The 27,498-nt window shown below is 57.4% G+C and overlaps 1 protein-coding gene across 2 annotated transcripts in view; it reads right to left on the minus strand.

Annotated features, from left to right (window-relative positions):
* Positions 1 to 499: 499 nt before the first annotated feature.
* The window catches only part of NOTCH1 (notch receptor 1), a 44,660-nt gene continuing 17,661 nt past the window's right edge, over positions 500 to 27,498 (minus strand). The window contains exons 3-34 of one of the 2 annotated variants that reach the window (XM_082327649.1): positions 25,472 to 25,734; positions 24,764 to 25,102; positions 21,320 to 21,442; positions 20,922 to 21,155; positions 20,627 to 20,782; positions 20,321 to 20,506; positions 19,759 to 19,872; positions 19,045 to 19,158; positions 17,774 to 18,007; positions 17,332 to 17,442; positions 16,358 to 16,550; positions 15,964 to 16,109; positions 15,519 to 15,632; positions 14,400 to 14,519; positions 13,900 to 14,052; positions 13,212 to 13,440; positions 12,846 to 13,047; positions 12,547 to 12,700; positions 12,093 to 12,277; positions 11,765 to 11,897; positions 11,193 to 11,312; positions 10,970 to 11,082; positions 9,856 to 10,427; positions 8,637 to 9,065; positions 7,690 to 7,838; positions 6,855 to 7,071; positions 6,409 to 6,499; positions 5,967 to 6,132; positions 4,931 to 5,226; positions 4,436 to 4,583; positions 4,226 to 4,323; positions 500 to 3,774 (exon numbers count right to left, since the gene is read on the minus strand). In XM_082327649.1, coding sequence (XP_082183775.1) covers positions 2,305 to 3,774; positions 4,226 to 4,323; positions 4,436 to 4,583; positions 4,931 to 5,226; positions 5,967 to 6,132; positions 6,409 to 6,499; positions 6,855 to 7,071; positions 7,690 to 7,838; positions 8,637 to 9,065; positions 9,856 to 10,427; positions 10,970 to 11,082; positions 11,193 to 11,312; positions 11,765 to 11,897; positions 12,093 to 12,277; positions 12,547 to 12,700; positions 12,846 to 13,047; positions 13,212 to 13,440; positions 13,900 to 14,052; positions 14,400 to 14,519; positions 15,519 to 15,632; positions 15,964 to 16,109; positions 16,358 to 16,550; positions 17,332 to 17,442; positions 17,774 to 18,007; positions 19,045 to 19,158; positions 19,759 to 19,872; positions 20,321 to 20,506; positions 20,627 to 20,782; positions 20,922 to 21,155; positions 21,320 to 21,442; positions 24,764 to 25,102; positions 25,472 to 25,734 — 7,372 coding nt within the window. In that variant the 3' untranslated portion in view covers positions 500 to 2,304. Of the gene's footprint in view, positions 3,775 to 4,225; positions 4,324 to 4,435; positions 4,584 to 4,930; positions 5,227 to 5,966; positions 6,133 to 6,408; positions 6,500 to 6,854; positions 7,072 to 7,689; positions 7,839 to 8,636; positions 9,066 to 9,855; positions 10,428 to 10,969; positions 11,083 to 11,192; positions 11,451 to 11,764; positions 11,898 to 12,092; positions 12,278 to 12,546; positions 12,701 to 12,845; positions 13,048 to 13,211; positions 13,441 to 13,899; positions 14,053 to 14,399; positions 14,520 to 15,518; positions 15,633 to 15,963; positions 16,110 to 16,357; positions 16,551 to 17,331; positions 17,443 to 17,773; positions 18,008 to 19,044; positions 19,159 to 19,758; positions 19,873 to 20,320; positions 20,507 to 20,626; positions 20,783 to 20,921; positions 21,156 to 21,319; positions 21,443 to 24,763; positions 25,103 to 25,471; positions 25,735 to 27,498 lie in introns of both variants that reach the window. The other variant, XM_082327648.1, reaches the window with a different exon arrangement.

Raw genomic sequence — 27,498 nt, forward strand, 5'->3', positions numbered from 1 at the left:
TCTGTTTCCACAGGCACCATGTAATTAAAAGCACGTGGCCATTTTTTACCCTTGGCCGTCTCATCAGCCAGAGAATGCTCCTAAAAATCTGATCAGAAAGCAAAGTCTCAGAGTGACAGAATACAGTACTTTGAACATGCATGAATGACGTTCTTTAAAACAACTTTTCAATGTTTCTCCTTGTAGATCCTGACCGAAGGGCAGAGGCCTGAGAGGACATCGGAGCATCCACGGCACAGGTAAAGGGCTCCCTGGGCAGAGCCCTTCCTGCCTTGCTCAAACCAGACGTCTCAAGTCGGTGAGAGTTTTGCACAAGTTAAGGAGAAAGTTTCATTGTCCAAAGCCCCGCTCTGAGCTTTAACATAGAGAACAAGGCGTTAGGAAAGTGCTGGTACATTGTGCCGAGAGGCAGCCCTGCAGTATTGAAAGACAGCGGGTATCACGCCCAGATTTCAACCAATCCGTAACAAAAACACTAAGTTCCAGTTTTAGTAAAATCTAGATGCCCAGAAGCATCATTTATTGCAAATCAGTTAACCAAAAAAAATACATCATTTTTGCAAACTACAACTTTGCATGTAGATAACTTTATTACAGAAGATATCTTTTCTTAAACTACACTCTAGTTTATAAAACATAGGAAGATTCAACACCACGTGATGTTTTTATCACTCATATTAGGCATGTCACAATAACAATGGTCTGAAATGTTAACTAAGATGAGTGCTCAGCAAGGCGCTGTGCCTTGAGAAATATCCATTTTATTTGGTGTTCTAATAAAAAGGAACGAGGAAAAGGAACCCTTTTCTTAGGTTTTCTTGATTAACTGCTCTCTATTTGCCTGTCCCATACACATGTCTAGCCTTAGGGTGTCTGCTTGCCTTTGCACCCGAGTGAGTGATATTCCAACACCTCTATAAGGTGATATATTTATGATATATTTAAGACTTGCTCATTTAGATTTTTGAAACAAAATCCACCTTTTCTTAAAAAAAACATATTTACAAACATTAAATCTGCCACAGGCTTATACTATATTTTACATGATACACAGAAAGAGTGTACATCAATATAAAAAAAGATGCATCACTCCGGACTAACAAGAACAAAATGTTAACGTTTCACAGCACAGACTCGGCTGCGCTGTCCTTCGCCCTCCTGTTTAGCCAGTCCAGCATCCCACCAAAACCAGCAGCGCTTTCCACTGAGCACCCAGCGATCACGCGGCCAGAGGAGCCGGACACGGGCGAGCACTTGGCGGTGGCAGTGTTATAATGCTTTGTAATCTCACTCAGGTTGTCTGCATTAATAGACACGCCTTCTTTAAAATAGGCAGGCCATCCTTAAAATAAGGATGTGGTTTACAAGTTTATATTGGCATTTATTTCTTAAACAGTTACTCAAATGCAAACACGAAAACAAAAACAGTAAAGATATTCAAAGTAAAATTAAGTCTCCTTTGTGTATAAACTCCACAGTTATGGGTTTGGTATATACTCCATAGTTATGGGCTTGCTCTCTTAGAAGTTTGGCAAATACACTTCCTTTTGGTGGGGGACAGTATTCATGTTTTGTAGGGGTTTTTTTAGCTTAGAACCTGTTCTTACAGGTCTATAATCCTGATTCTTTTTTGATCATAAAAATCATTTAAATATATATTTTTTATATATATAAAAACAAGAGAGAACAAAAATTTCTATCATCAAGGCAAATGTACAACTATATAATACTGAAATTTAAACAAAGATTCATGACTGGTACCATAAAATGTCCTCTCAGATATAATAGCAAAGGAAACATTTTAAAGTACATTTCAAAAATCTGTCCATACTTAATTTTTTTTCCCCCTAAGGGGTGGTGGTTTCAGTCAATTTTTCCTTCCCCTTTTCTTTCTCACCTCTCTTTCTGAGTTGAAAGAGAAAAAAATAAATTAATGGCATTTCAGAATCACAAATTGCTGCTTATAGCTTTATATAAACATTTCCTCTCAAATCAAACACAATGAACCCCCCCAAACAAAAGAGAATGTCCTATAAAAACCTAATTTTTTGATTTCTTGAAACACAACTGGTGTCCCACATTGAGTTCTTAACAATAGAACATATAAATAAAAAGGCAGTGTTTTCATGTAAAATAAAAAGTACATAAATAAATACTAAAAAAAAAGGAATTAATTTGTCTTTTTTTTAATAAAAACATATTTAAAAAGGATCCTTTAATAAAAGCATCCAATGTCCTTTTAAAAAAGATCTCCCTCGACCTTCTAACTCCCACTGAGCGCCTGTGTCTCTGAAACACCGTCTTTTACTTGAAGGCTTCGGGGATGTGTCCCATCTGTGACTGCATACTCGTGGGAGGGCTGGAAATGCCCTCGGACCAGTCGGACACATTGGAGTGAGGAGACGAGCTGGACCACTGGTCCGGCGACTCCGGAGACGGCGTTAGGAAAGGGTGGTCGGGCACCTGGAGCTGGTGGCTGGGGGTGTTGTCCAAGGGGGAGGAATAACTGTGCTGGGAAGGTGGAGTTAGAAACTGCGTGGTGGTCATGGGCTGGGCGAGGGAGGATGGCAGAGACGTGGGCAGCATCTGGGAATCTTGAGGCAGGATGGTGTGGACTGCCATGGTACTGCTGCTCGCTGGCTGCATGTCGGGCTGGCTCAGCTCGGTACCAAGGAAATTTTGGCCGATGTGGCCGCTTGCATTGGAGCTGGGGTTGTGATGCTGCTGCGGCTGCTGCTGCTGCGGCTGCTGCGGGGGTTGCTGCGGCTGCTGCTGCGGCTGCATGTTTTGCTGCTGGAGCTGTTGCTGCTGCATCTGCTGTAGCTGCTGGCTCTGCATCAGGTGAGGCTGGGAAGCCAGCCGAGTGTTGGGCATGGCCTGGTAGCTCATCATCTGCGACAAGCTTGTGGTGGGCAAGCCGTTGTGCAGGGAGGTCATCATGCCGTGTTGAAGGTTTTGCGTCTGCTGATGCGTCCCTGGTTGCATATTGCCTCTCATCGGGTTGTACTGGTTCTGGACCATGCCGTTCTGCAGCCTGGTGAGCCAGTCACACTGCCCGTTCAGACCGGCCGCTCCGCCGACGGAGAAATTCATCGGGGCGTTGCTCATCACTGTGCTGGGGCTGGAGACGGGGAGGTGAGAGAGACGCGGCGGCACTGAATCGAAGGCCATCCTGCTGGAGTTTCCCATGGCCATATCCTGCTTCCCCGCCATGTTGAGGTGATTGATGCTCATGTGGGCATCAGGCATGCCTGGCAGATGATTCAGAGGCATGGAAGGGGACTGCTGAAATGGAGAGGTCATCAGTGGAGGAGAGGCAACATCCGACAGGTACCCATGGGGTGATTCCAGGGAGTCCACTGGAGACAACACACTGGAGTTGTCAAGCAGACATCCTTTTCCATCTTGTGATTTTTTCCTCCGGGCTTTGAGGTCTTTGGCATCCTTGCCGTTGCAGCTCAGGCCCTTGGTACTCGGCTTCCTGGCCTTCTTGCCCTGGACGGCAGGTTTCAGGTTGCCGATGTAGCTGTTGGGAGAGCAGAGGGGTGGGGACAGCGTGGGTGCCCCCAGCGGGCCGTTGTGCAGCGGCGGGCTCCGCACCAGGTTGTACTCGTCCAGCAGCCTCACGATGTCGTGGTGCATCCGCTCCTGGGCGATGTCCCGTGGGAGCCGGTCCATGTGGTCCGTGATGTCGCGGTTGGCAAAATGGTCCAGCAGGACCTTGGCGGTTTCATAGCTCCCTTCTCTGGCTGCGAGGAAGAGTGGGGTCTCCTCCTAGAAACCCAGCAAAGATGGTTAGGCTTAAGTTCACAGATTCTCCTGGCTAACGCTATCCTGAGCTCCATACCCAACACCATACAGCTGGGTGGCAGAGACAGTAATCGTCTCTCCTCTGGTGAGAGGTTTTGCTGCTGCTTGTTTCTACCCTGCTGAGCCACGTCCTTATACTGATATTAAACCAGGAACCCTACGAGTGACCCAGCACATGCGAGGAGATGGCCACGCTGGCACTGTACCACACTGCTCACCAAGCACAGCCACTCAACATCACCCGTAGGACCAAATCCCACAATGCTTCTTTGAGCTAAATCCAACAGCTTCATTCACAGAACAATCAAATCAGAGTCTCAGTGCCAGACAGCTTTGTATTTTAGGCAAAAACTACCCATTAACAGACTCCCCAAACGGTTCTTTCCTTGCCTACGTCAGCCCAGGAGACCCCTACCTTATTGTTCTGCATATCCTTATTGGCACCGTTCTTCAGGAGGACTACCGCGGCTTCAACGTTATTCACAGCAGCTGCCCAGTGCAGTGCCGACTTGCCTATGGAGGAAGGCCATGACATACAACGCACATTAGTGAGTGGTAAGAGTAACAGCAAGCAGCCCTTTCCTTCCACCTCTGAGGACGCCCGTGTTTTAGTTGTCTGCAGTACCTAGATCATCCACGGCGTTGACGTCTGCATGGCAGTTGATGAGATCATCCAGCATGCCCTCCACAGCCAAGCGAGCGGCCAAGATCAGAGGAGTGGTCCCGTCGTGCATTCGGGCGTCGAGATCGGTTGCCCTGTTCCTAATCAGGATCTGCCGCAACAAGGGCCAAAGCGTAGGAAACACAAACGTTAGGAGGGACAGACAGCAGACACGCCAGGTACCCAGGTCTCAGGACCTCCAAGCCCCTTTCCAGAGGCTGGTCCCTCCAGTCCCCCCTCCCAGTCCAGGGGTGCACATCCAAGAGCAGCTACGGGGTTGCTGCTTTGCTGTGCCCTGCCCTGAGACAACAGGGACTTCAGTTTTCAAGACTTCCACCCCGCAGCTTGCCAGGGCCAGCTGGAGACCCTGCGATAAGCTCAGTCGTGTCACTGACTCAACATTTAGCACCAGAACCTTCCCCAGAAAACCCCGCAACTGGTGGTGAAAGGATCAATTACCTGGAAGACTCCTTGGGCATCGGCAGAGACGGCGGCGTGGAGGGGTGTCCTGCCCATGTTATCCTGGATGTTTGCATCGGCACTAGCTTCCAGCAGGCGCTTGGCAGCATCCGAGCGGGAGTACCTGGCAGCCAGGTGAAGCGCCGTCTCGCCGGTGCGGTCAGTCTGGTTGTGTAAGCTGGCGCCTTGGTAAATGAAATCTGAGATGACGGCGGGAGCATCGTCTTCCTCTTCGCTATTGCCGGTCTCCAGCCCTCCTCCGCTGCACGAGGCGATCATGAGGGGGGTGAAGCCATCTGAAAAGCACAGGGGAACTCGGTGAAAAAAGGCTTTTTACCCTTCTGTAATGCAGGCGGCTCAGCAAGATGCTCTGTCTGCGATAGATGCTTATTCTCGTGGGTGCATCAAGACTGAGTTCCTGACTGGTTCTAAACATCAAACACGAATATCCTTCCTCTGATATGGATCTGAAATTCCTTAGTGGTATCTCACTGCTCACTGCTTTTCCTATTTCATCTGCTAGCTTGCACACTAACATGCAAGGTACAATTTATAAGGAAGGTTGCACAAAGCAAACTTGAGTACGGTACAGCGCAGCATTAAATAGTTTTGTTATTTCAGAGGACAGTTTCACAGATGTGAGGAAGACCAAATGTTTGTAATAATTTAAAAGCCTATTAACTATTAATATTGTTAAAAACCTGAAAAGACGACTGTGAAATGTGCAGTTTGGTGGGAGGAGAGGAATCCAGGAGTGGCAGAGAGATAAGCTGGATGATTTAATAGGTACTTCTTCTATATTCTCTAATTATCCTCTCAGTGATTAAGCAAAAGAGATCTCATGGAAAGCAAAATGTGACAGGGTCTATCTCTAAATCACGTAAGAAAGCAACCATGCAATGCAGAATGGCTAGCAGGGACTCGGTACTAGCAACATAGATAGGTAGGGCTGTCTGGGACTGCTCATCTGCAAGGGGTAAGGGAGGATTTTAGATTAGCTGACAAGCAGCCCAGAAGTGGAAGGAGTCCACCTTACCGGGACCTCTGACGTTGACATCCATACAGTCTGCATCGATTTCCCCCTGCGGTGGAGTAGGCGCCATGGAGGATATGCGCAGGTCAGCGGCATCCAGGTGCTGCTGGGTCCACTGCCTGTGGTCCGTCTGATCGTCCGTGTCAGGCAGCATCGCCTGCTCCTCGAACTGAGGAATGACAGTGGGAAATGAGCACCGAGCGGAGAGCACAAGTCAGGGTGGGAGGAGGGGGCTGAGCTCTAGCGTGGGAAGCTCTGCAAGTCTCAAAGGTGCATTTGTCACACGCAGGTTTGCAAAGGAGCCGGCAGCAGCGATGCGCAGCGCAGACTGGGCCCCCGAGGGTCCCTCCGCTCTGCTGCTTTCTGCAGCGCTCTGCTCCTTCCGTGGCAAAACCCAGCGAGTGACGACTTGCAGCACAGAAAGGGAATGTGGCAGTGAGCTTACCCTGAACTTCTTGGTGTCCAAGGTCTCCTCGTCACCCCACTCATTTTGGTTGTCATCCATCAGCGTGCCGTCTGAAGCATTTTTGAGGGGTCTTTAAAAATAAAACCATACAAAAAATTAGTTCCTCTGCAGGAACTAGTCTGTGATGGATGGTGTTTATCTACATGCACAAACTGAATGAAGAATCAACAAGGCAATTTCCAGGAGGTTCCCCTCAGGTTGCCTTTCATTTTTTATCAAGTGCAAACGGACCACGAAGCATTTAAAAACCTCCTCCAGATGGGAACACTGTTTTCCCCATGCAGAACTTTAAGAAACCCGATTTTTCTCCTCCCCGCTACACCGATATGATGCACTAGAGAACAAAATTGCGATGGGTTCTTTCAGAAGAGCCCCGAGCAGCCCCGCTGCGCTGTGTTTAATGGGTTAGCAAGCAAATTACTCACTTCAGTCCAACAGAATCCTCCCCAAGTGGTTCTCGTCGCTTCTTCTTGCTCGACTCTGTCACTTTGAAGCCTTCTGGGAACCAAAGCTGCCCATGCTCCCTGCGCCGCTTACGAGACACCAGTACTCCCACTCCAATGAAAGCAAGCAAGACCAGCGCAGCCACCACCACGTACATAGGATACAGCTGGGAGTTCTTCGTGGGCTCAGCTGTTTCACCTATGAAACAGTGGGGCACAAAGAGATGCTGAGACATTAAGCTGCATTGCAAACCAGTGACAGAGTGGAAATGAAGGAAAATTAGTTAATAGAGGTACCTAAGTCTGATCTAAATCAGCCCCCCCAAAATAAGGTCATTTTATACGCTATTAATCAGAATTGCAAACTATCGGCAAATTCTCGGCTGCACAAGCCAGCCTGCATCAGGAGACAGCTTCACTTTTTTCTCCTTTAAGGAAAAGGATTAGCAAACTTCAAATCATTGCGCTTGCATTGAGCTGTTAAGACAAAAGGATTTAGGGGGGATTTTCAAGATACAAACTTCAGCTCCTTGCATGTCACTGATTGATTGGAGCTGGTTGGGTTTTCTTTTTCTTTTCTTTTTTTTTTTTTTTAATAACTTCTATAGTGATAATGATTTTGAAATAAACCTGGAATAAGCAAAAATAATAAACTCTTTTTGCAATTTTTTTAAGAACAGACAAAGAAAAAAGAAAAAGATGCAAGGTTATTAAAACCAGACTGTGCTCAAATGCAGCCAGCTGACAGCTAACTAAACGTGCATAAGGCTGGGAAGTTTTGGCTGTCTCTCCTCCCCAGCCAACCAGCCGTACTTACTTTTAACGGCTTCTATTTTGTAGGGTATGTTCAGGTTGCCAAGGGAGGCCAAGGCACCCAGGAACGCCGCCACATCGGTTGCGCTCTGGAAGCACTGGGAAGATGACTGGATGCACTGGCGGTTATCAATTTCCAAGTAGACGATGGATCTGCGCGAGAGAAGAGTCAATGAGAAACACGGAGCAATGACCACACTGAGAAGACAGACAAGCCCTGTCTCCCTTCCCTCCTTAACCCCCCATCAGTGGGAATTAGAAGGTGGGAACCCATCTCCTTGCTTCCCTGTGGCCCAAGCCCTGCAGCTCACACTCATGGTCTACTGGATTCGCCTCAATGAATACTGTGAAATCTAACCGCTGATCTACAGGAATGGAAGGGAGTCTCTGCTTCACAACGTTTTAAAATTACCCAGCCACTACAGTATCTTAAATAATGCTGTTTGGGAGCCTTCAGATCTTTTCACATCAGTTTTGCTGCTCTAACTCCTTTGCTTTCGGTGGCTTTTGATTGAGCCCACGGAGAGGGAGAAGGTTAGATCTATATGTTTATACCAAAGATCTCTAAACACAGTTTGCAGTAATTGAGTTTACAACAAAGCTCTAGAAAGCATTTCCCAGGGAGAAACTGAGGCTTAACTTAATGACTTCCTGAAGTCAGACAGTCGGTCAGGCCAACCTCTGCTTCCAGGTCCCACCCAGCCCAGCCCCGGCTCCCAACAATACACAGGACTCCTTCAATCGTGAGAGTCGGTGCAGCATTGTATCAGGGATTCCTGAGCGATCGCTCGCTTTTCCCACATGAGAGCAAAATCCGGTTTCTGTTCACACAGAAAGCAGCGTCTAAATACAATTATCTGGCCTACATCCTTCCCTTTATAGCGTGTTACTATTATCAACACAGAACACAAATGCTGCTCAGTGAAAAAGGAACCTGTTGGTCCCCCTTACCCTCTGATGTCCATCTGATCGAGCTCTCTCTTCTGCCTTCTGCCAGCCCTGGAGTAGAGGCTGCTCTTTACTTTGTTGATGACAGCACTAGACATATCTGACCAGTCCTCTGTTGACCTCTTGATGTAATGCTTTTTCAGCTCCTCCTCATTGCCATAGTATGGGAAGATCATATACTCTCCCTTGGGGTTCTTCTTGAAGACCACGTTGGTGTGCAGCACGCGGCTCAGCTCCCGCAGAAAGTTGAAAGAGTTGTTCTTCAGGTTCTCGGGAGTGATCAGGACCACCACCACCAGCGTGCCATCTGCAAGCTTCTCTGGCATGTTGTTTGCACAGTCCAGACCATCCCATTCGCACTCAAAATTATTGCAGCCCTGGTCACAGTGACCATCTGAGAAGTGGTCTTTGCAGTACTGATCATACAGAGGGCTGGGCAGAAGAAAAAGAAAGGCAGAAGAATGAATGAGACCAAGTACTGCGCATATTACCTATCTGCTGAGAAAATAAGTGGTGGTCCACAAGGACCTCTCTTTTGTATAAATATTCTTCATCCTGATAGACACTAAGCTGGTTTACATAGAAGGCAACTGTTTCACACAGCGCCGTAAAGCATTCACCTCTGCAGGTGAAAGATAGCAGCTGTTAAATTGTAAGTTGCAATTTAGATGCCAGAAAAAGGGACAAATTACTGTGACTCAGAGAAGACGTGGGGACACAGAATCATAAAATCGTGTAGGGTAGAAAGGACCTTTAAGATCATCAAGTCCAACTGTTAAACAGTTACTCAGGCCAGAGTTTGTCCAGGAATCTGGGATGAAGTTCCCGCTGTTGCCAAAGACAACGTTTGGTAAATGCCTGGATGTTAACATCATCGCGTTTTATGGCTGCTCTTCCCTCTGGGGTCTCCCTGCACTGAAACTCACTGTGCTACTACTGTGAGTTGAAGAATTCACTTTTATGGCATGATACAGGCAAGGGCAGGGAAGCCATCTGGAACGAGCCAAACCCAGAGAGCTTCCAAGTGTATATAAACTTGGTAAGACCACATGAAAGTGTCGTTGCTTGAGTTGCAGCCCCATAGGAAGCAGAACAGAAGGTAAAGGGTGAACAACAGGTCTGCACTTCAGAGCTTTAGCAGATGCAACCAGAAAATACCCCCAAACGATCCACACAGAGGTCATGGCTTTAAAACAAGAGGGTCAACGAGCAAGGCACTTACTTGCACTGCCCTTCGTATTTCTGGCAGTCAAATCCATCGTACAGGCAGCCAGCGTTATTGCACTGAGAGTCGCACTTGCCGTCGTTGAAGTACTTCCAGCACTGCAGAGACTGGGAGCAGTTCTTCCAGGGGTCGTTGAAATTGAGGGAGCAGTCGCCCCCGTCCCAGCCGCAGGCATGGTTGTTGCATTTCCCATCGCAGATCTTGTTGCCGGCATACCCCGCGCAAACTGCAATCTCGCACTTCTCCTCAATTTTGGGTGGGATGATATCCTGCCCGATCCCACCCTGGAAATCAAAGTCGAGGATGTGGCAGTTGAGGCCGTTGAAGTTGGCAGGGCAGTTGCAGCGGTAGTAGGGGGAGGCATCGCTGAAGAACTCGCAGGTGCCCCCGTTGTAGCAGGGGTTGGACGTGCAGGGGCTGCTGGCCGGGTACTGGCACTCGGGACCCGTGAAGGCCGGTGTGCACATGCACTTGGAGCTCTTGTGGATGGAGATGCAGGTGCCACCATTCAGGCAGTGCAGGTTCCCACAGGAGCGGGAGTCGTTCTCGCAGGTGGCACCCACGAACCCCTGGGGAGGTGACAGCAAAGAGGGAGTCAGAATCACTGACGCTGTCCTACGAGCAGTCTAACACACGTGTGTGTTCTGGGAAACTCGGCACAAACCCAGTGAGTCAGGGCACGGCTCTGGTGCGTCCTCTGAAACTAGTATGGGCAAGAATAATCTAGGATGCAAACCCCATTAGAGCATCCCCCTCAAAACAAAGGGAGCTCTTCTCTGTAGCTGCCTGCTCCACCTTTACGTGGTGCAAATAATGGTCAACCAGGCAAGAGTCTGTCCTACAGAGCTGTGCGTTGCACCTGCAGGGCTGAGCCACCCTGACCCTAACTCAGTCTCCTTGCAAGCGAGGAGGGAATGCACATACGGATACACCTCCCTCCAGCGAGCACCCACAGCAAAGCATCTTCCCCTCCATGCTTACCCCTGGCTATCCCAGCCAGGGAAACCTCAGGGGCTAAACTGGGCCCTTGAGTGTCCCTCTGTGCAAGGGGCTGACTTGCAGGGCCCGTGCAACGTCCCATGCTCAGAGCTGGCAAGGAGCAGGTACCTACCGGGGGGCATTTGCAGATGAAGCCACGGCCGGTGTTGCTGGCAACCGCGCACGTTCCACCGTTCCTGCAGGGTTTGCCTTTACAGCCATCCACCACAGTGTCGCAGCGACGGCCTGCCGAGGAAGAGGAGCATGTGAGGAGCAGAGGAAGGCGTGCGAGATGTGCGAGGCGGCTGGGGGCTGCAGGGCTGAGCGCTGGGAGCGGGGGGGGACGCGGCGCTCACCTGCATAGCCAGGTCGGCACTCGCATTTGTAGTCATTGACCCGCTGCACGCAGTTCTGGGTGCCGCGGGCGTCGCAGGGGTTGGACAGGCACTCGTTGACGTCTCCCTCGCAGCGCTCCCCTACAAAGCCAGGGGGGCAGATGCAGCTGTAGCCACCTACCCGATCCGTGCACTTGCCATTGTTAAAGCACTTGGGCCCCAGGGTGACAGGATCAAAGAAAGGGCTGCAGTCATCCACATTGATCTCACAGTGCACCCCTAGAGAAATGGGGGAACAACCCACACAACTCATCAAACAGTATCGGGGTGCCCGGTGGTCCCTTGTGTCAACCTTCCCTGCGAAGGGGCTGAGCCTGACCAACTCAATGGCAGTCTGAGCCACCGCTCTGGCAGGAGGCACGCAGCACGGCGCAGCTCACGTCCAAGGCTGCGCGGCCTTGATGGCTAAGCTCGCAAGCAAACACGAACGTCTAGCGTTGCATTTGCTTCTGCTAGCCCGAGCAGCTAATGAGCAGATAGCGAGGATATCTACGCTCAGCCCACTAATGCCCCAGCCTGGGGAATTAATTTACCTTGAGTTCCTCTGGGGCAGGAGCATTTGTAGGTATTGATGAGATCGATGCAGGTTCCTCCATTCTGGCATGGGTGGGACAAGCACTCATTGATCTCCTCTGAGCAGTTAACTCCATGATAACCAGCCACACACTACAGGGAGGAAAGAGAGGAACTCTCAGAGAGGTTCACTCAATTCCCACATGGCTGCGGGAACACAGCCAGCACCCCAGCCTTCAACTTGGTAAAGGGGCACCGAGCCAGCCTGAAGCTGGGGCAGCTCCTTGGGCAGCAGAAAGGCAGCAACTGGTGCTTTCTCCCTGTGCATCTGCCCCCCACGGCACCCACCTCACACGAGTAGCCTCCCAGGTAGTCCGTGCAGGTGGCTCCGTTCTGGCAGGGGTTGGGGGAGCACTCGTCCACTTGCTCCTCGCAGTAGCTGCCGGTGTAGCCGGCCTGGCAGCGGCAGAAGTGAGTGTTGCCAGTGTCCACGCAGAGCCCTGAATTCCTGCAGAGATGTGCTACATCGATACCTGGCGGGGAGAGCAGAGTGAGACGCGGGGACCTCAGTGACACGTCCTGGGACCTCAGCCACGTCCTGGCCACCGCATGTCCCACCGGGGATCGCAGCCAGGACTGCAGCCTTGAGGGGTGCACGTTACAGCAATCCTTGAGATGGCTCTGGTTGTGCCAAAGATCTCTGCCCAGAGAACTGAGCATGTCCCTGCTCAGGGCCCAGCCCGGGGGACACCTGGGGATGCCACCGTGGCCTTGTGAGGCCATACACATGGCAGGAACTTACCTTGCTGCTTAGCAGCCACCTCGCAGGAGACGCTGGGGACATCGCAGTAGAGCCCTGTCCATCCGCTGTTGCACTCGCAGCGGTACAGGTTGTTGGTCTGCCAGCACTTGCCTCCGTTTTTGCAGGGAGAGGAGTCGCACCAACGCACCAGGTTCTGGGAGGAGCAGAGCAAGAGATGGGGGTCAGGACCCAGCAGGGCTTCTGCAGGAGTGGAGACTGCAGTGACCCCCCAAATCCCCACAGCCAGCACGCACGGACGGACACTGGGGTCAGCGGCCGACAACCCAAGGCTCCTCTACCTGGCAGTTGAGCCCGGTGTATCCCTGGGGACAAGTGCACTTGTACGTCCCGTAGCTGTCCTGACACGTGCCCCCATTCAGGCATGGCTTGGAGTCACACTCGTTAATGTCATGCTCGCAGTAGCTGCCCGTGAAGCCAGGCGGACAGACACAGGTGAAGGTGTTAATGCCATCCACGCAGGTCCCACCGTTGAAGCAGGAGCTGGGAACACAGACATCACGTCCCAGTGAGTCACCGCTGGTCGTGCTCCACGCCAAAGCCCCCACAAACTGGCCCAGGGCTACGGGGCAGCACAGGGACCTCAGCCCCTTGCTCCCAGCCCCGACAAAGGCTGCGCCCGCGGCAGGAGCCGCACCGGGCTGTACCTCTCCGTGCAGTCAGGCGTGTTGTTCTCGCAGTGGATGCCACTGAAGCCGGAGGGGCAGGTGCAGGTGTAGCTGTTGACACAGTCGGTGCAGTTGGCGCCGTTCTTGCAGGGGTTGCTGGCGCACTCATTGATGTCCTCCTCGCACTTGGGCCCACGGAAACCAGCCAGGCACTCGCAGAAGAACGTGCCGATGCCATCGGAGCAGGAGCCACCATTGTGGCATGGATCTGGAGAGGAGGGATGTGCATGTGAAGAGGCAACGGCCCAGCCCTGGCACAGCAGCCGTGTCTGAGAGCTGCCCTGTAGCACTGTCCCCACACACACACCCCGGCCATGCAGAGGGATGGGACAGAGCCCATGGACCAGGCAGAGGCCAGCCCAGCCTCACCAGGAGGCTGGGAACAAGGAGGGCACATGGGACACACTTGCTCACTGCCTGCACGTCACTCTCCCCCCCCAGTCTCCTTCCTGCCGGCTCCCATCTGGCCTTGGACTGACGCAGCTCAACTTGGCATATGCTTGAGATGCCCAAAAGCCCAAGCAGGGCTTGCAGCATGGCCCAGGCCAAAGCAGCGGACAGGGCTTGCCCACGCCCAGGGATGAGGATCCCAGCCCCAGGAGGGGCAGAGAAGCTGACGGCTCGGGACCAGGCTGAGCACAGTCCCCGGAGTGGCCCCTGCTCTTACTGGGATTGCAGTCATCGATGTCAGTGTCGCAGTTGCGGCCGGTGAAGCCAGTCCTGCAGGCGCAGCGGTAGCTCCCGTTGGTGTTCTGGCACGTGGCCCCGTTGCGGCAGGGGCTCTTCACACACTCGTTGATGTCGATCTCGCACGTCTGACCTGCAGGACAGAGCGGGACAGGGACCCTGTGGGCTGGAGGCACTGGCAAAATCCCCGGGGACAACGACGACATCTTGGGTGCCGCTCACAGCAAACCACCCTCACCAAGGAGTGTGGGTGATGGCAGTGTCCCATCCACTCGGCTGAGCCGTGGGCAGGTCAGGACCCTCCCCGAGACTGGGCACTGTGCAGGGCTGCTCCCATCTGGCAGGGCACGCAGGCAGCCACCTGCCCGCTGCTCCCCAGCCACGCTCCCTCCCCTCCATCTTTCACTCCCTGAGCTGCCGAGGAGAGCGGGGCGCCGGGGGAGCTGGTGTGCTGAACCCCCAGCCGGGCCATGCCCTTACCTTGCCAGCCAGAAGGGCAACTGCAGGAGAAGCTCTTGTAGTCCTCTGACTCCCGGCACTCGCCACCGTTCTTGCAGGGGCCGCCGGCGCAGGGGGCCAGCACGTCCTCGCAGGTGGCTCCTGCACAGGCAAAAGCACCCGCTGACACGCTCTCCGAAACAACGGGTGGCCCAAGACCCTGCTAACCCCGTCCCCCGCCCTGGGCTGCTGCCAGCCCTGGAGTACACCCTGGGCTTCCCCATTGCCCCAGGGCCGCCCACCTGGGGCCATCTCCTCCATCCCTGGTCCCCCGTGACCCCGGGCCCCCCACGAATCCTTTAAGCCTTGGCAATCTGGGCTGCATTAAAGCGCTGCACGCTTCCTTTGGCAGGGAAGCGCCGCTCAGGGTGTCTTTCCCCCCTTGCGCTCCCCCCTGTCCCTCTCAGCCGCTTTTCCTGTTTACGTCCAGCCAAGGGACACGTTCCCTCCGAACCCTTATCTTCCTTGTCAGCCAGTATCTCCCAAACTGGCCTTTGCTATTTTCCAGAGCCTTCCCCTCCCTGCCTGCCCCGTCCCCGTCCCCCCAGGGGTTTCTATGGCCACTGCTGAGGGCAGGAAACAGCTCATGGCTTCCTGCAATTGTGCACCAGTTGCCGCTCTGCGCGAGCGGAAGCGGGAGGCCGGCAAACAGGAATTGGCTCAGCAGAAACCCCCGGCCCCTCAGCCTCGGCTTGCTTTTTCCAGCGCGAGCATCATGGCAGGAGAACAGGGCCACCAGCAGCGCCGACCCCCCAGGGCGGTGGGGTGTGAGTGGGGCGGCCGCCTGGTGCTGCTGCCCCGGGTGCAGGCTGCGGCCGAGCCACTGCCTCGGTGCCCTCCAGGAGGAGGAGGAGGAGGAGGGAGGAAGCTCTGGCTGGCCGCTGCCCAAAGCTCCTCCAAATTTCCTCCAGCTGTGCTGCAGCACGGGGAGGTGGAGCTGCAGCCGTGGGCAGCCCCACGGCAGGGCAGTGTGAGGGAAGCCTCCGCGCTTGATGCCGGCTCGTTGCACACGCAGAGGGACCGATTTGCTGTCACACTCGAAGCAGCAGCCCTGCGGAGCCCTGGCGAGGGCCTGGGGGGGCACGGGGCGCTCCCCCTCACCTGTGTAGGGCAGGAGGCAGTTGCAGGTGTAGCCAGCGACGTCGTCGATGCATGTGCCCTGGTTCAGGCAGGGGTTGGAAGCGCATTCGTTGATATTGGTCTGGCAGTTGGGTCCTGCATTAAGAAAAATAGACAAAAGCGGCTGTGATGGAGGTGTGCTGGTGGGAAGGGGCTGAGGGTACAGTGGGGACATGGTGACAATGGCAATGGCCCACCCATCGCCCTGAAACAGCCTCCTGCTCTCAGCTCCAGCCATGGGCACCCAAACTCTGCTGAGGGTCCCCATGCTGGCTGCACTGCCACTTGTCCCAACCAGACCTGGGGTCTCCACCATCCCCACAGTGAAGCCTCCAGCCCACCTACCATCATGGGGACACCCACCCAGAGCTCCCACCAAGGCCCCGGCGCGGGAGGGATGGGGCAGCGTCCCTGGCTGCACGCTTACCGCTGAAGCCCTCCCTGCAGGTGCAGATGTAGCCACTGGTCATGTCCTTGCAGGTGCCACCGTTCATGCAGGGATTGGATTCACACTCGTTATTGTTAATGTCGCAGTTTGTCCCACTCCAGCCTGGGTCGCAGTCACACCTGTAGCTTTAGGGAAAAATTGGGGCATAAAGCACAGGATCTGGTCCAACCTGGCCCTCCCGGCCCCACCAGCCATCATTTACCCAGCAAACCCTGGCCTCTAACTGTGCCCCTGCAGGGAATCATCCTCTGGCACTAGCACAGACAAGCACCGGCATGGGGGACGGCTGCTCACCCTGACTCTAACCCTGACTTTGCTGGGTGGCCCTTTGGTCCCAGCAGCCCCCCAGTAGCCCCTGCACCCTCCAGCCTACCCGTTCAGCCCGTCGTGGCATTTCCCGTGGATGCAGGGGTTGCTGTTGCACTCGTTCACTTCAGACAGGCACTTGGGGTCGTGGAAGCCCTCGGGGCAGAGGCAGGTGAAGCCGTTGATGCCATCCTTGCACGTGCCCCCATTGTGGCAGGGGTTGCTGGAGCACTCATCGATGTTGATGTTGCACATGTGCCCTGGGAAAGGGGTGGGGGAGCGATGAAACACTACCCCATAGGATGCACGGCACGGCACGGTGGGCGTGCATTGCCTCCCAGAGGGCACCCACCAGCCAGGTCCCCCTCCAGCCACCCAGGGAACGGCTGCCAGAGGCTCAAATCTCTGGGCACATGTGTGCCAGCCGTGTAGGAGCGGGCTGCCCTCCGGGTAGGGTGACTTCACACCCCTGCATTGCCCACCTGGCTTAATTAAATGTGACTGGGAAGAGGCCATGCCCTGGGCTCGTTTGGTCCAGGAGGGAATAACACAGGGAGCCGGTTTCAGCCTGTAACCCTACCTGCCGTGGCCGACAAAGTCAGGCTTTATTGTGGCTCCCGGCGGGCAGGAGGACAAGGGGCCGCGTGAGCGGGAGGCGGGGGGGCTGCTCCCATCAAAGCCCTCCGCCATTTCCAGCAGCGATCAAACAAACCAGTCGGACAAGGCGGCAACCTGATACCCATGGGAGTGGGCGCAGCGGGAGTCGAATTCACAGCACCAGACACCCCTTTGATTTAGGTCTGAGCCGGGGTCACCCTCCTGAGCAAGCAGGAGCACTGGAGGGTGCAAAACCTCTGGCAAGTGGGATGGCAGCGTCCCCCCTCCTCGCTGCACCCTCGCCCTGGCTGCGTGGGGCACCGCCAGCTGCAGGCATCTCTGCATTGCCACGGGAACAGGGAACATCCCAAGGCTCCCTGGCATGAGGCTGGACCCGGACCAGGTCCCCAGGGTGCCATGGTGGCCGCCATACCCTGTTCTCACCTGTGTACCCCGGCTCGCAGGTGCACTCGTAGCCGTTGATCTTGTCGATGCACTTGCCGTAGTCGCAGGGGCTGCTGGCACAGTCATCCAGGTTGATCTCGCAGTTGGGCCCTGCGGAGGAGAGTGGTGCTGTTAGGGGGTCCCCAGCCCTGCTGACGAGGCAAAATGAAGCCTGCCGGCACCGACTGCTGCCGCCGCTCCACAACAAAGCGTCTCCACCACAAGCGGCTCCCCAGCTCCCGGCTGGGGCGTGGTTCCTGCGAGAGCCGGGCACCAAACCGGAGGAACTTGCCCTCACCCAGGACGCCCCAGGCCAGCCCTGGCATCAGGGCGGTTGCTAGCAGCGGCCCAGGGCCAACCCGCCCAGGGACAGGGATGGGACCGGGGTGCCGCACAGGACGGCCGACCCGTGTGGAGCCCCCGGGGGGTCCCTCCTGCTCACCCGTGGTCCCTTTGAGGCAGAGGCAGTTGTAGGCGTTGTTCCTGTCCTGGCAGGTCCCTCCGTTTTTGCAGGGCTGGCTCTGGCACTCATTGATGTTGATGTCACAGCGGTGGCCCGTGTAGCCGGGCTGGCAGAGGCAGGTGAAGGCAGCGATGCTGTCCTTGCAGGTGCCGTAGTGGCACGGGTCAGGGTCGCACTCATCGATGTCGATCTCGCAGTGAGTGCCTGAGAAACCTGCACAGGGACACAGGGTCAGGATGGGGGACACGGGGTGAGGATGGGGGATGCGGGGTGAGGATGGGGGACTCTCCTTCCCACCCTGGTCAGGTGCGAGGCAGTGCACCGGGGTGGCTTGACCTGCCCACCCGCCCCGCCGCGAGCCCCCGGACCCCCGGGAGCGGGGCGCAGGCAGGGGAGCACCCTGGTGTGCCGGCGGCGGGGCTGGTCAGACCCCGGCTCGCGGGCTTTGTCCCGGGGTGCACAATGACCTGCATTAAGCCGCCTCAGCTCAGGAGCGGGGCCCCGCGCTCGCCCGTGGCTCGTCCCGGAGTGCGCGGGGGGGGCCGGCCGCAGGCACCCCCGAATAATAACCCCCCCAGCAGATCCTATTCTCCTGGCCAGCTCCCTCCCCGCCGGGTTTGGGGGTGGAGAGCTGAGGACAAAGTACAGCTTTGACTAGACCCCGCCAAGCCCACATAGCAGCTTTTCATCGGGGCTTGGCATTAGCAAGACACTAATTAGAGGCCATTCAGCTGGAAGATTTCTGGCGGGAGCTGCTCCACAAAAGAGCCACTGTTTGCCACCAGGGCTCAAGTCATCATTTTGTGCAACCGCTCCTTGGGTTTCGGTCGGCGAGCCCCCGCAGCCCTGCACCTTGCGTCCCCATAGAGGCAGCTTTATTCCTTCCTTCCTGCCTTCCCCCTCGCTGCCGCCTGCCGCTGAGGCAGGGAGCACGGCGGGACGGCTGCTGCAGGGCCACACCTAATGAGCGCTGGGCTCCTTACGCCCGGCTCCGGGCTCGGCGGGCAGCTCAACGCGCTCCGCCGACGCCTGGGAAAGGGACAGTCCTGCCCCATGGGAGTCACATCACAGGGACCATCCCCGCTGCCGCGGGGTTCGGGGACACCCCCCACGGCAGGTGCGTGGGGAGGTGGGCACTTGTTAATAATTCGGCAACACAGTTTTATGGCACATCACGGGGCAGAAGGTGGCTTGTTCCTGCCTGGCAGGGTGGGACCCCCGGAGCCCCCCGGGATGCAGGGACCCCTCACCTTCGGTGCACTCGCAGCTGTAGGTGTTGGGGCCGTCCACGCACTTGGCGCCGTTCTTGCAGGGGGTGCTGGCGCACTCGTCGATGTCGAACTGGCACAGGTGCCCGTTGAAGCCTGGAACGGAGGGAGAAGTCACGTCCCGGCGCAACGGCCGGACCCGCCAGCCTCCCCCCGCCGCCGGGCAGATCCCGCCGGGTCCCCCACGTCCCGGTCGGGGCGCCGTGTTTCCATGGGGACGGCTGCTGGGGGCCCTGAATGCGGGGCTGCGACCCGCCATTGAGAGCATCTTATTTACATCTCTAGAGGAGCAAAGTCTCTGAACTTCAAAACCTCCTTTCACAGATTAACCGTCTCCCCATTCTCCGCTCCACCCCGTGACTTTGACACCGCATTCAGAGCTGCTGGTGCGGCCCCCCCGGCCCCCAGCCCTCCTTCCCAAAGAGGGGCCTTTTCAAGTGCAAAGCCGTGGGGTTTAATCCTCCTTCCCCTCTCCCATGGGCCGACCTGGAGCAGCATCGCCTGCGCGGGGCTCAGCCCCTCACTGCAATGGGGGAACCCCCCACCAAAAGCGCCGAGAGGTGCTCAGTCCCCTCTCCCCATTTTCAGGGGGGTCTCTGAATTCAAGGAGCCCATTTTCGGCTCCTTCCCGGCTCAAGCTGGGATGCATCATGGCTTTGTTTCCTCCGCAATGGCAGTGGGATGGACGCCGCGTACCGGTGGGGCACTCGCAGTGGAACTCGTTGATCTTGTCGAGGCAGTTGCCGTTGTGCAGGCAGGGGCTGCTGGCGCACTCGTCCGTGTTGATCTCGCAGTAAACCCCCTCGTAACCTGCGGAGAGACCCAGCACACCATCAGCGGCACGGGGCCAGCACAACGTGCAGGACAGGCAGGTTACACCAGGGTGCATTTGGTCCCCCCATCTTTACAAAGGCAGCTCAGGAGCTGTGCTACAGGTGGTGGGACCTGATGCACAGGCTGCTCCACGGTTGTCCACCTTGGATCTCCCTGCCCTTGGCTTGATCCAAGCCAGCAAGGTTGGGAAGAGGAGTCCAGAGCAGGGCTGATGGTGCCCAACTCTCACCTCCCATCCTCCCACCGCTGCAGGAGACTATGCAATCTTTATCAAGCTCTTTCTTTTCGGTGCTGTCCCCAGGCACACACGCCTCCCATGGCTTCTTACCCAAACCAACACCAAGCTGAAGCTCAGGGGCACCCAGAGCGCGCCCGCCACCCGCACCCAGCACCAGGGCAGGGGTCTGCAGGGCCGCCCACCCACCGGGCATGCAGATGCACTGGAACTCCCCAATCTGGTCCAGGCAGGTGGCATCATTCTGGCAGGGGTTGGAGAGGCACTCGTTGACGTCGATCTCGCAGCGAGGGCCTGAGTAGCCCTGCAGGCACTGGCACTGGAAGGACCCCTGGGTGTTGATGCATTTTCCTGCGTGCTCACAAGGGTTGGCTCCTGCAACACACAAGCGCAGCTCACAGGACACGCTCCCGGCTCCACACGAGCTCCCGGCTGCACCAGCGCTTTCTCCAGCTGCTCCTCTGCCACCCGCGCGAGCTCAGCCCCGGTGCTCACCCAGCGAGCACTCGTCCACGTCCTGGTTGCAGGCTGGCCCCATATACCCCGAAGGACACGTGCAGATGGCTTTGCCGTTGACGGGGTTGGTGTCGCAGTTGGAGCCCTCGTTGCACGGATTGCTGATGCAGGCATCGTCAAGGTGGCACAGCAAACCTGGGCAGCAAAAGGCAGGTGCACGTCAAGGGTGCTGGGCACGTCATCATGCACCAAGACCTCAGCTAGGAGCCAAGGGACATGCAGGGAGCTGCCACCCTGCACTGCGAGCAGGGGGCAAGATGGGATGGGGCCTCACCCGTGCGGCCGTGGGGGCACTCGCAGTAGAAGGAGGCTACGCGGTCGTGGCAGGTGGCCCCGTGGAAGCAGGCGGCCATGGCACAGTCGTCAATGTTCTCACTGCAGTCCTCGCCCGTCCAGCCGTTGACGCAGACGCAGTTGTAGCCGCCATGGTTGTTGTGGCAGGTGCCCCCATTCTGGCAGGCGTTGGGCATCAGCTGGCACTCGTCCACGTCTTCAGTGCAGTACTGACCTGCCGGGGACAGGGCACCTGCATGAGGCTGGCGCTGCCCAGCTCCCGCAGGCTCCACGAGCATTGCTGCGGAGCAGGACGTCTCTCCCCACCCAGTCCCCAGGGGCAGGATCCATCCTCCCAGCCCAGCCCTGTGCCACCCTCGCTACCGGTGGCGGTGTTACCTGTCCACTCGGGTGGGCACTGGCAGTTGTAGGTGTTGACACCGTCCACGCAGGTGCCCCCATTCTTGCAGTTGTTGCCCGGACAGTCATTGATGTTCTCCTCACAGTTCTGGCCCGTGAACCCTGTGCAGAGGAGATGTCTGCCATGATGCCGACTGACCAACTGGCCGTGCCACTGCCTCAGTGCCCCGCCACCCCCCACCAATGGCAGGTTGCTCGTTATCGGGTGCCGAGCGTGCGCCAGGCGCTCCCAGCCCGACTTTGAAGCCAGCCGCTGGGTTTCATCCCTAGCCCCGTCCCAGCTCTGCTGGGGCTTGGGTCTGCTGCACAGATTTCCCTGCCAGGGTGCCATCGCCAGAGCCTGGCAAGCGGCGGTGGCTTCCTCCGCGCAGGGCAGACGGGGCGTCCCTGGCGCGGGGCTCGCCTGCCAAAGCCCCCGGTTCTGGAGACACTTGCTCCGAGCAGCAGAGGATCCGGCTCCACGGCAAGCCAGGATGAACCGGGGCTGCTCCCACAAAGGCTTGCGGCACCCAGTGCTGAATCACTGACTTTTAATTTCACATGTAAAGAGCCTCATCAGCAGCGCGTCCCCCGGAGGGGGATCCAAGTCCCTGGCAGGGTGAACCACCGCCCCACGCGGCGCTGCGCTAATCCCAGCCCGCCTCTCGCGCGCTGAGCCCGGCTGCTTGGGTTTATGTTATCGCCTCCACCTGATAGTGTGGCACGCATGGAAACCGCGCCGCCCCCGGCCTCTCCCTGCAGCGTCTGCAGCAGAAATGAAATGGCCAGGCCCTTCTCAGGGCATCTGCCAAGCCACCCCGTCCCCCTCCAACTGCCACTTGGGTTAAGAGCTGCATTTCGTAAGACGCTCAAAGACCCTGACCCAGCCGCCATCAGGCATCAGCCTTCCCAGCCCACCCAGGTGCTCGGGGTCGGGACGGCAATGCCAGCCCGCGGCAGCTCCCCGCAGTGCCGGCGTGCACATGCAGCTCCCCCAAACTCCCCAAGGCGTTTGGCAGGTCCAGACCAGGCTGCTCCCCCGCGCAGGCAGCTCACTCCGTCACCTCCGCTTCCGTGGGGAAGGGACTGGGGGCCCAGGCTCATCCTCTGTGGGACCCCAGACCCTGGCCCAGCTGGGGGTTTTCCCCTCACTCTCTCCGAAGGGCCGTGCTTTCCTCTCCCCCGTAGCCTCAGCCCCATCACAGGAGGAGCAGCAACAGCTATTTACGATTACTGGTAGGAGTCCAAAGCAGATAACATTGATTTGCACCTCATTTTTAAGCAGCTGGGCTGAGACTGAACAGCAATAACTGGCAATGTCCTAGATACCAGGATTAACTCATTTTGAACCATCCGAATGAGTAATTAGTACTGCAATTACTTTAAACTCAGGGTTACATTCTACAGCGATGGCACGATAAAAACAGCCGAGATTAGTTTAACTTGAAGAAACCCGGTACGGCCAGGCCTCTCCGGGAATGAAAAGGGGACATTGTTTCAGGTCTGCTGCGCTGCATACCAGCGTATCAATCACCCTCTTATCATGAGAAACAGCCCCCGGTCCCTCCTGCCTCTGCCCGAAGCCGATGCAGCTCCTGCAGCGAGCCACGGCGGAGGTGCCGAGGGACCCCTCGTCTCCCCGGAGCAGGGACCGTGCCATGCCACCCCGTGGGAGGCGAACCAGCTTGTGCAGCATGCAAATCTCCTGGAAGCGGCCCACGAAGCCGCAGTTGGGCATGAAAGCACCAATCCCCCCCCCCCCCCCCGGCATCAGGATGCTCCCGCAGGGCCATACCTCATCCCAACGTGCCTGATGCTTGGGCTGCTCCGCAGAAAGTGCCTTGTCAGCGGAATGGCAGGGCAGGGCCAGCGCCGCTCCTCCTGCCCCCTCCACCTGCCCATCCCTGCGGCAATGCCGCTCTGCCAGGCCAGGGCTTGGAGCTGCTCCCGCGGAGCATCGCCCCTGGGAGCTCCCGGCCGCACTGGCTCATCCTGGAAGGAAAGCTTTCCTTCCCTGGCACTGCTCGCCTGGTCAGCCCCAACACCTCGCTGCCCCTAAGGACAGGAGCTTTGCTCCAGCCTGGGTGAGCAGGCATGGAGGGGAAGCAAGAGATCTTGCAGGGCCTGTGTATTTTTGATGGTTAATGAATCTCCTGAGTTATCGCAGCCAAAAGCTTTGGGAAGGCGATTGAACCTCTGAGCCTGTGTCAGAGATCAAGACGAGATCCCCTGTGCTGTCCCGTGGGGATCGCGCATCTTCCCCCAGCACTGGGCTGGGCTGCCAGCAGGACGCGGGTACGTCTGTGCCGGCTGGAAGACCCCATCCCCAGTGGCGGTGGGGCAGGAGCTACAGCGGAGGGAGGCTGGGGCTCCCTGCAGTGATGCCAAGCACTGCCCAGGGTGCAGAGCAGAGAAGCCACCTACCCCTTGTCCTGTCCCAGCCCCTGTGGGGCTATGGGCGACCAGAGGAGATTAAAGCAATCCCACGAGAGACTTCTCAGGCAGCTTAGCACTGCCCACAGCTTCCTTCCAAGGGAGAGGATGGATGCACCCCCTCCGCGCCTGCTGCAGCTGGCCAGCGTGGCTGGCTCAGGTGAGAAATGGCATTTGCCCCCCCAGCAAACACAGCCCGGTCTGAGCGTGTGGCTGCACCAGGCGGCAGCGGGGCTCTGGGTGCGCTGGCCGCCTGCCAGCAGGAAACTTCGCTATTTCATTTCTCCAGCCACCGCAGGGACGGGGGAAGCGTGGGGCTGCGCTCAGCCCCTTCCGCTCCCTGCCCCGACCGCGCTGCAGACCGCTGCCCGAGGGCAGAAGCAAAAGGGCTTGCTGGGGTCAGGGGGCCCTTTCACAGCCACTTTTCTTTCCCCTGGCACGTAGGGTGTGAAGCTCCCTTGCAGGGTGCTGCGCTCCTGTATAGGGTGCTGAGCTCCCAGGACAGCCCCCACTGGGCCCCCTCCTGCAGGAGCCCTTCATTTCAGAGGCTGTAATTCAGCTGGGCTGCTCCGGCGCTTGCTGGAGGGAGCAGCAGCGAGCACGGAGAGCGTCTCCCTTCTCCAACTCCGTTCACACTCGGAAACTTTCCAAAATAGCTATTCCGGGCTAATTATTCCATTCTGGAAGTGGATTAAGCTAAAGCGGAAAAAGGCACTCTTATTCTGGAATATGAGCATCCGCACAGGGGCCTCTGCTGAAACCGTTGTTTTGGAAGAGCTATTTTGGTGAATCACCAAGTATAAAAAGCCCCCAGATGACCTCTCCTCTTCGGGCATCGCTGCCCAACGTCTTCCCAAACACAGGTGGCACAGCGAGCCCACAGCTCCTCATTTTTGTCCCTCCCAGAGCCATAGCTTGGGGGAAGATTGGGCACTACTTGTTTGGGGGGGGGGCAAAGGGGCTGCAAGAGGGTCCCCTACCCCTGTCCCCCACCTCGGAGGCAGCCCCTACCTGGCAGGCACGTGCAGTCATAGGTGGTGTCTCCGATCTGGCGGCACGTTCCCCCGTTCTGGCAGGGCGAGGGGTTGCAGGGCACGTAGGGGTGCTCGCAGTTCTGCCCGGTGTACGCTGGCTTGCAGGAGCACTGGTAGGTGCCCACCTCGTTGGTGCAGCTCCCGCCGTTCTTGCAGACGAGCGGCGAGATGTTGCACTCGTTCACGTCCTGCTTGCAGTTGGGCCCGTGGAAGCCGGCGGTGCACCGGCAGATGTAGTGGGCTTCGAAGGGGACGCACTGGCCCCCGTTGGCGCAGGGGTTGGAGGCACAGGGGTCAGCCTGCTGGCAGGTTTTGCCTGGGGAGAGCAGGGAGGGAGGATGAGGATGCAAACTGCAGCTCGGGCACTCGGTGGGAGCAATCTTTGTCCCGGCTCTGGGACTGCGTTCATGGGGGGTGCAACTAATTCCCCCCACCTCTGGCCCTGTAAAACCCTCACCCGTGCGGGAGGCTTGCAGCTCACCCAGCCAGGGACCCTCCCAAGCCCCAACTCGGGTTTGCAGACCATCCCCCCACCTTTCCCCCAGCCCCGGAGGAAGGCAAAATCAGAGGCAGTGCCCTTCTCCATCCATGGGGGGTTTTCCAGGAGCAACCCCTGTCACAGGCTGTCCTTCTCCCTCTGGGCCGGGTCACCGTGTCCCCATGTCACGCGTCGGCACTGCCTCACCTGACCACCCTGGCGGGCAGCGGCACTTGTACTCGCTGAGCGTCAGCAGATCGCAGGTGCCCCCGTTGCGGCAGGGGTTGCTGAGGCAGACGTTGTCGCGGGGCGTCAGGCAGAGCTCGTCGGTGAAGCCCAGGCGGCAGGCGCAGGTGTAGTCCACGGTGCTGCCGCGCACCACCGGGGTGCAGGTGCCGGCGTTCTTGCAGGGGGAGCTCAGGCAGGGGTTGGGCAGCTGGCACCGCTCGCCCACGTGGGCACTGCTACACCTGGCGGGGGCAAGACACGCCATCAGCGGGATCGGCCCCGAGGGGCTGGGGACACCCAGCCACCCCAGGGACCGGCTCCGGGAATACCTCCCCAAGCCCAACCCTGCACCACATCCCAGCACGTCGGGTTTGGCAATTGCAAGGCTCTGCCCTGGCCACGCTGAGAAGAGGAAGATGAAAGAGGCGCCGGGAACAAAGGCGTCCCCCATCGAGGGGCCTGCACTGACTTGCAAAACCGCAGCCTCCAGCGCTGACGTCCTGCTTCCCATCAAAACATGCTTTTTTTGCTCCCCCCCGCTTACTGAAGAGGAAACCAAGGCACAAGGGGGGACGCGGTGGAGCCGGAATGGGCACCCCATACCTGCACCCAACCCAGGGCCCCTATGGACCCTGAGGGAGAGGAAACCCCGCAGTGGCCCACAGGGCTGAGCAGCACGGGGACAGCCCTGCACCCCTGCCTGTCCCTGCCTGCACCAGGGTCCCTGCTCCACCAGGGTGATTTTTATCCTCCCTCCATCCTAAGAAACCACTTATACATAATCAAACATGGGCTCAGCATTGGTTGGTAGCAGGTGGGACACATTCCTGCTCCTCGCAGCCAGCTAGGATCTTTCCCGATGGCAAACTGCGCAAATTGGGACGAGTGGCGCCGGCCACCGCGTCCCTCTGCGTGGGAGCCCTGAGAAAAGGCCCCCTGACGCGGCCACCAGCTCAACCATCTGTCACTGTTGGCCGGCAGGGCTGGAGCAACTGCCTGCTGCAGGACTGGGGCAGGTGATGGGGACACACCGCCAGGGCAAATCCCGGCGAGGCCGGGCAGGACATGGGGCCGGCAAAGGACCCCGCAGACAGGGAAGCTGCCCCCCGGGAAAGGGAGGACAGAGCAAAGCTGTGCACAGAGACCGAGGGCGCCCGACATCCAACGAAGATCCTGGGGACAAGGCCCTTCAGCACCTCCCCAGCACAAACCCTCCCATGCAGCATCTCTTGCGTCGCATCTGCAGCACGAGATGCCACGCATTTTGTCCCCAACCAGCTCTGCTCACATTACACTGCTTCCAAAGGGGGATTTTCTGCCCTGGCTGGGCTGCGCCGAGCAGCCGTCGCGAGCAGGGTGTGGGAGGAGCGAGACGACGCCAGCACGCTGCTGTCCCACACCGCGATGGCAATGCCACCGCAGCAGTGCAGGGCACGCCGCGCTCAGCTCGTGCTGGGCTGCCAGCTGCTATCGGAGCCCTTGAGAGCAGAAATAAATCTGGGGGCAGCTGCCACAAGCTCGGGGTAAGGTAACCACCACTGGAGGTGATGGCTGAGGAAGACAACAGCACCCGGGCACTGGGGGACTGTGGTCCCCGCTGTGCTTTGGCAGGTTGGGGCTCAGGGCACCCACCATGTACTCGCACCCGTCGCCACCCGAGCTGTCGGGACCTTGCATCCCTGAGCCTTGTGCATGGCCCCCAAGGCTCCCGCGGCAGGCAGGGAGGGTCCCGGGGAACGCTGCAGCCCCACGGCTACAGAGCAGAACACTCACCCACAAACCCCACCAGCGTGCAAACCCCAGAACAAGAACGTGGGGCTCCTCCGGTGAATCACAGCCAGCAAACCCCCAGCCTCAGCCGGCCCCAACCCAGAGCTGCCATGCATTGCCGCGCCACGCCGGCGGCAGGACCATGTTTCGGCCCCACTCCCCCTTTCCTCTTCCCCTACTTTTTTTTTTTTTTTTAACCCAATTCTGATTTCATTGTTGGGGATTGTGTGAGAATT

This window comes from Platalea leucorodia (assembly GCF_965183815.1).
Source record: "Platalea leucorodia genome assembly, chromosome: 15".
Classification (NCBI taxonomy): domain Eukaryota; kingdom Metazoa; phylum Chordata; class Aves; order Pelecaniformes; family Threskiornithidae; genus Platalea; species Platalea leucorodia.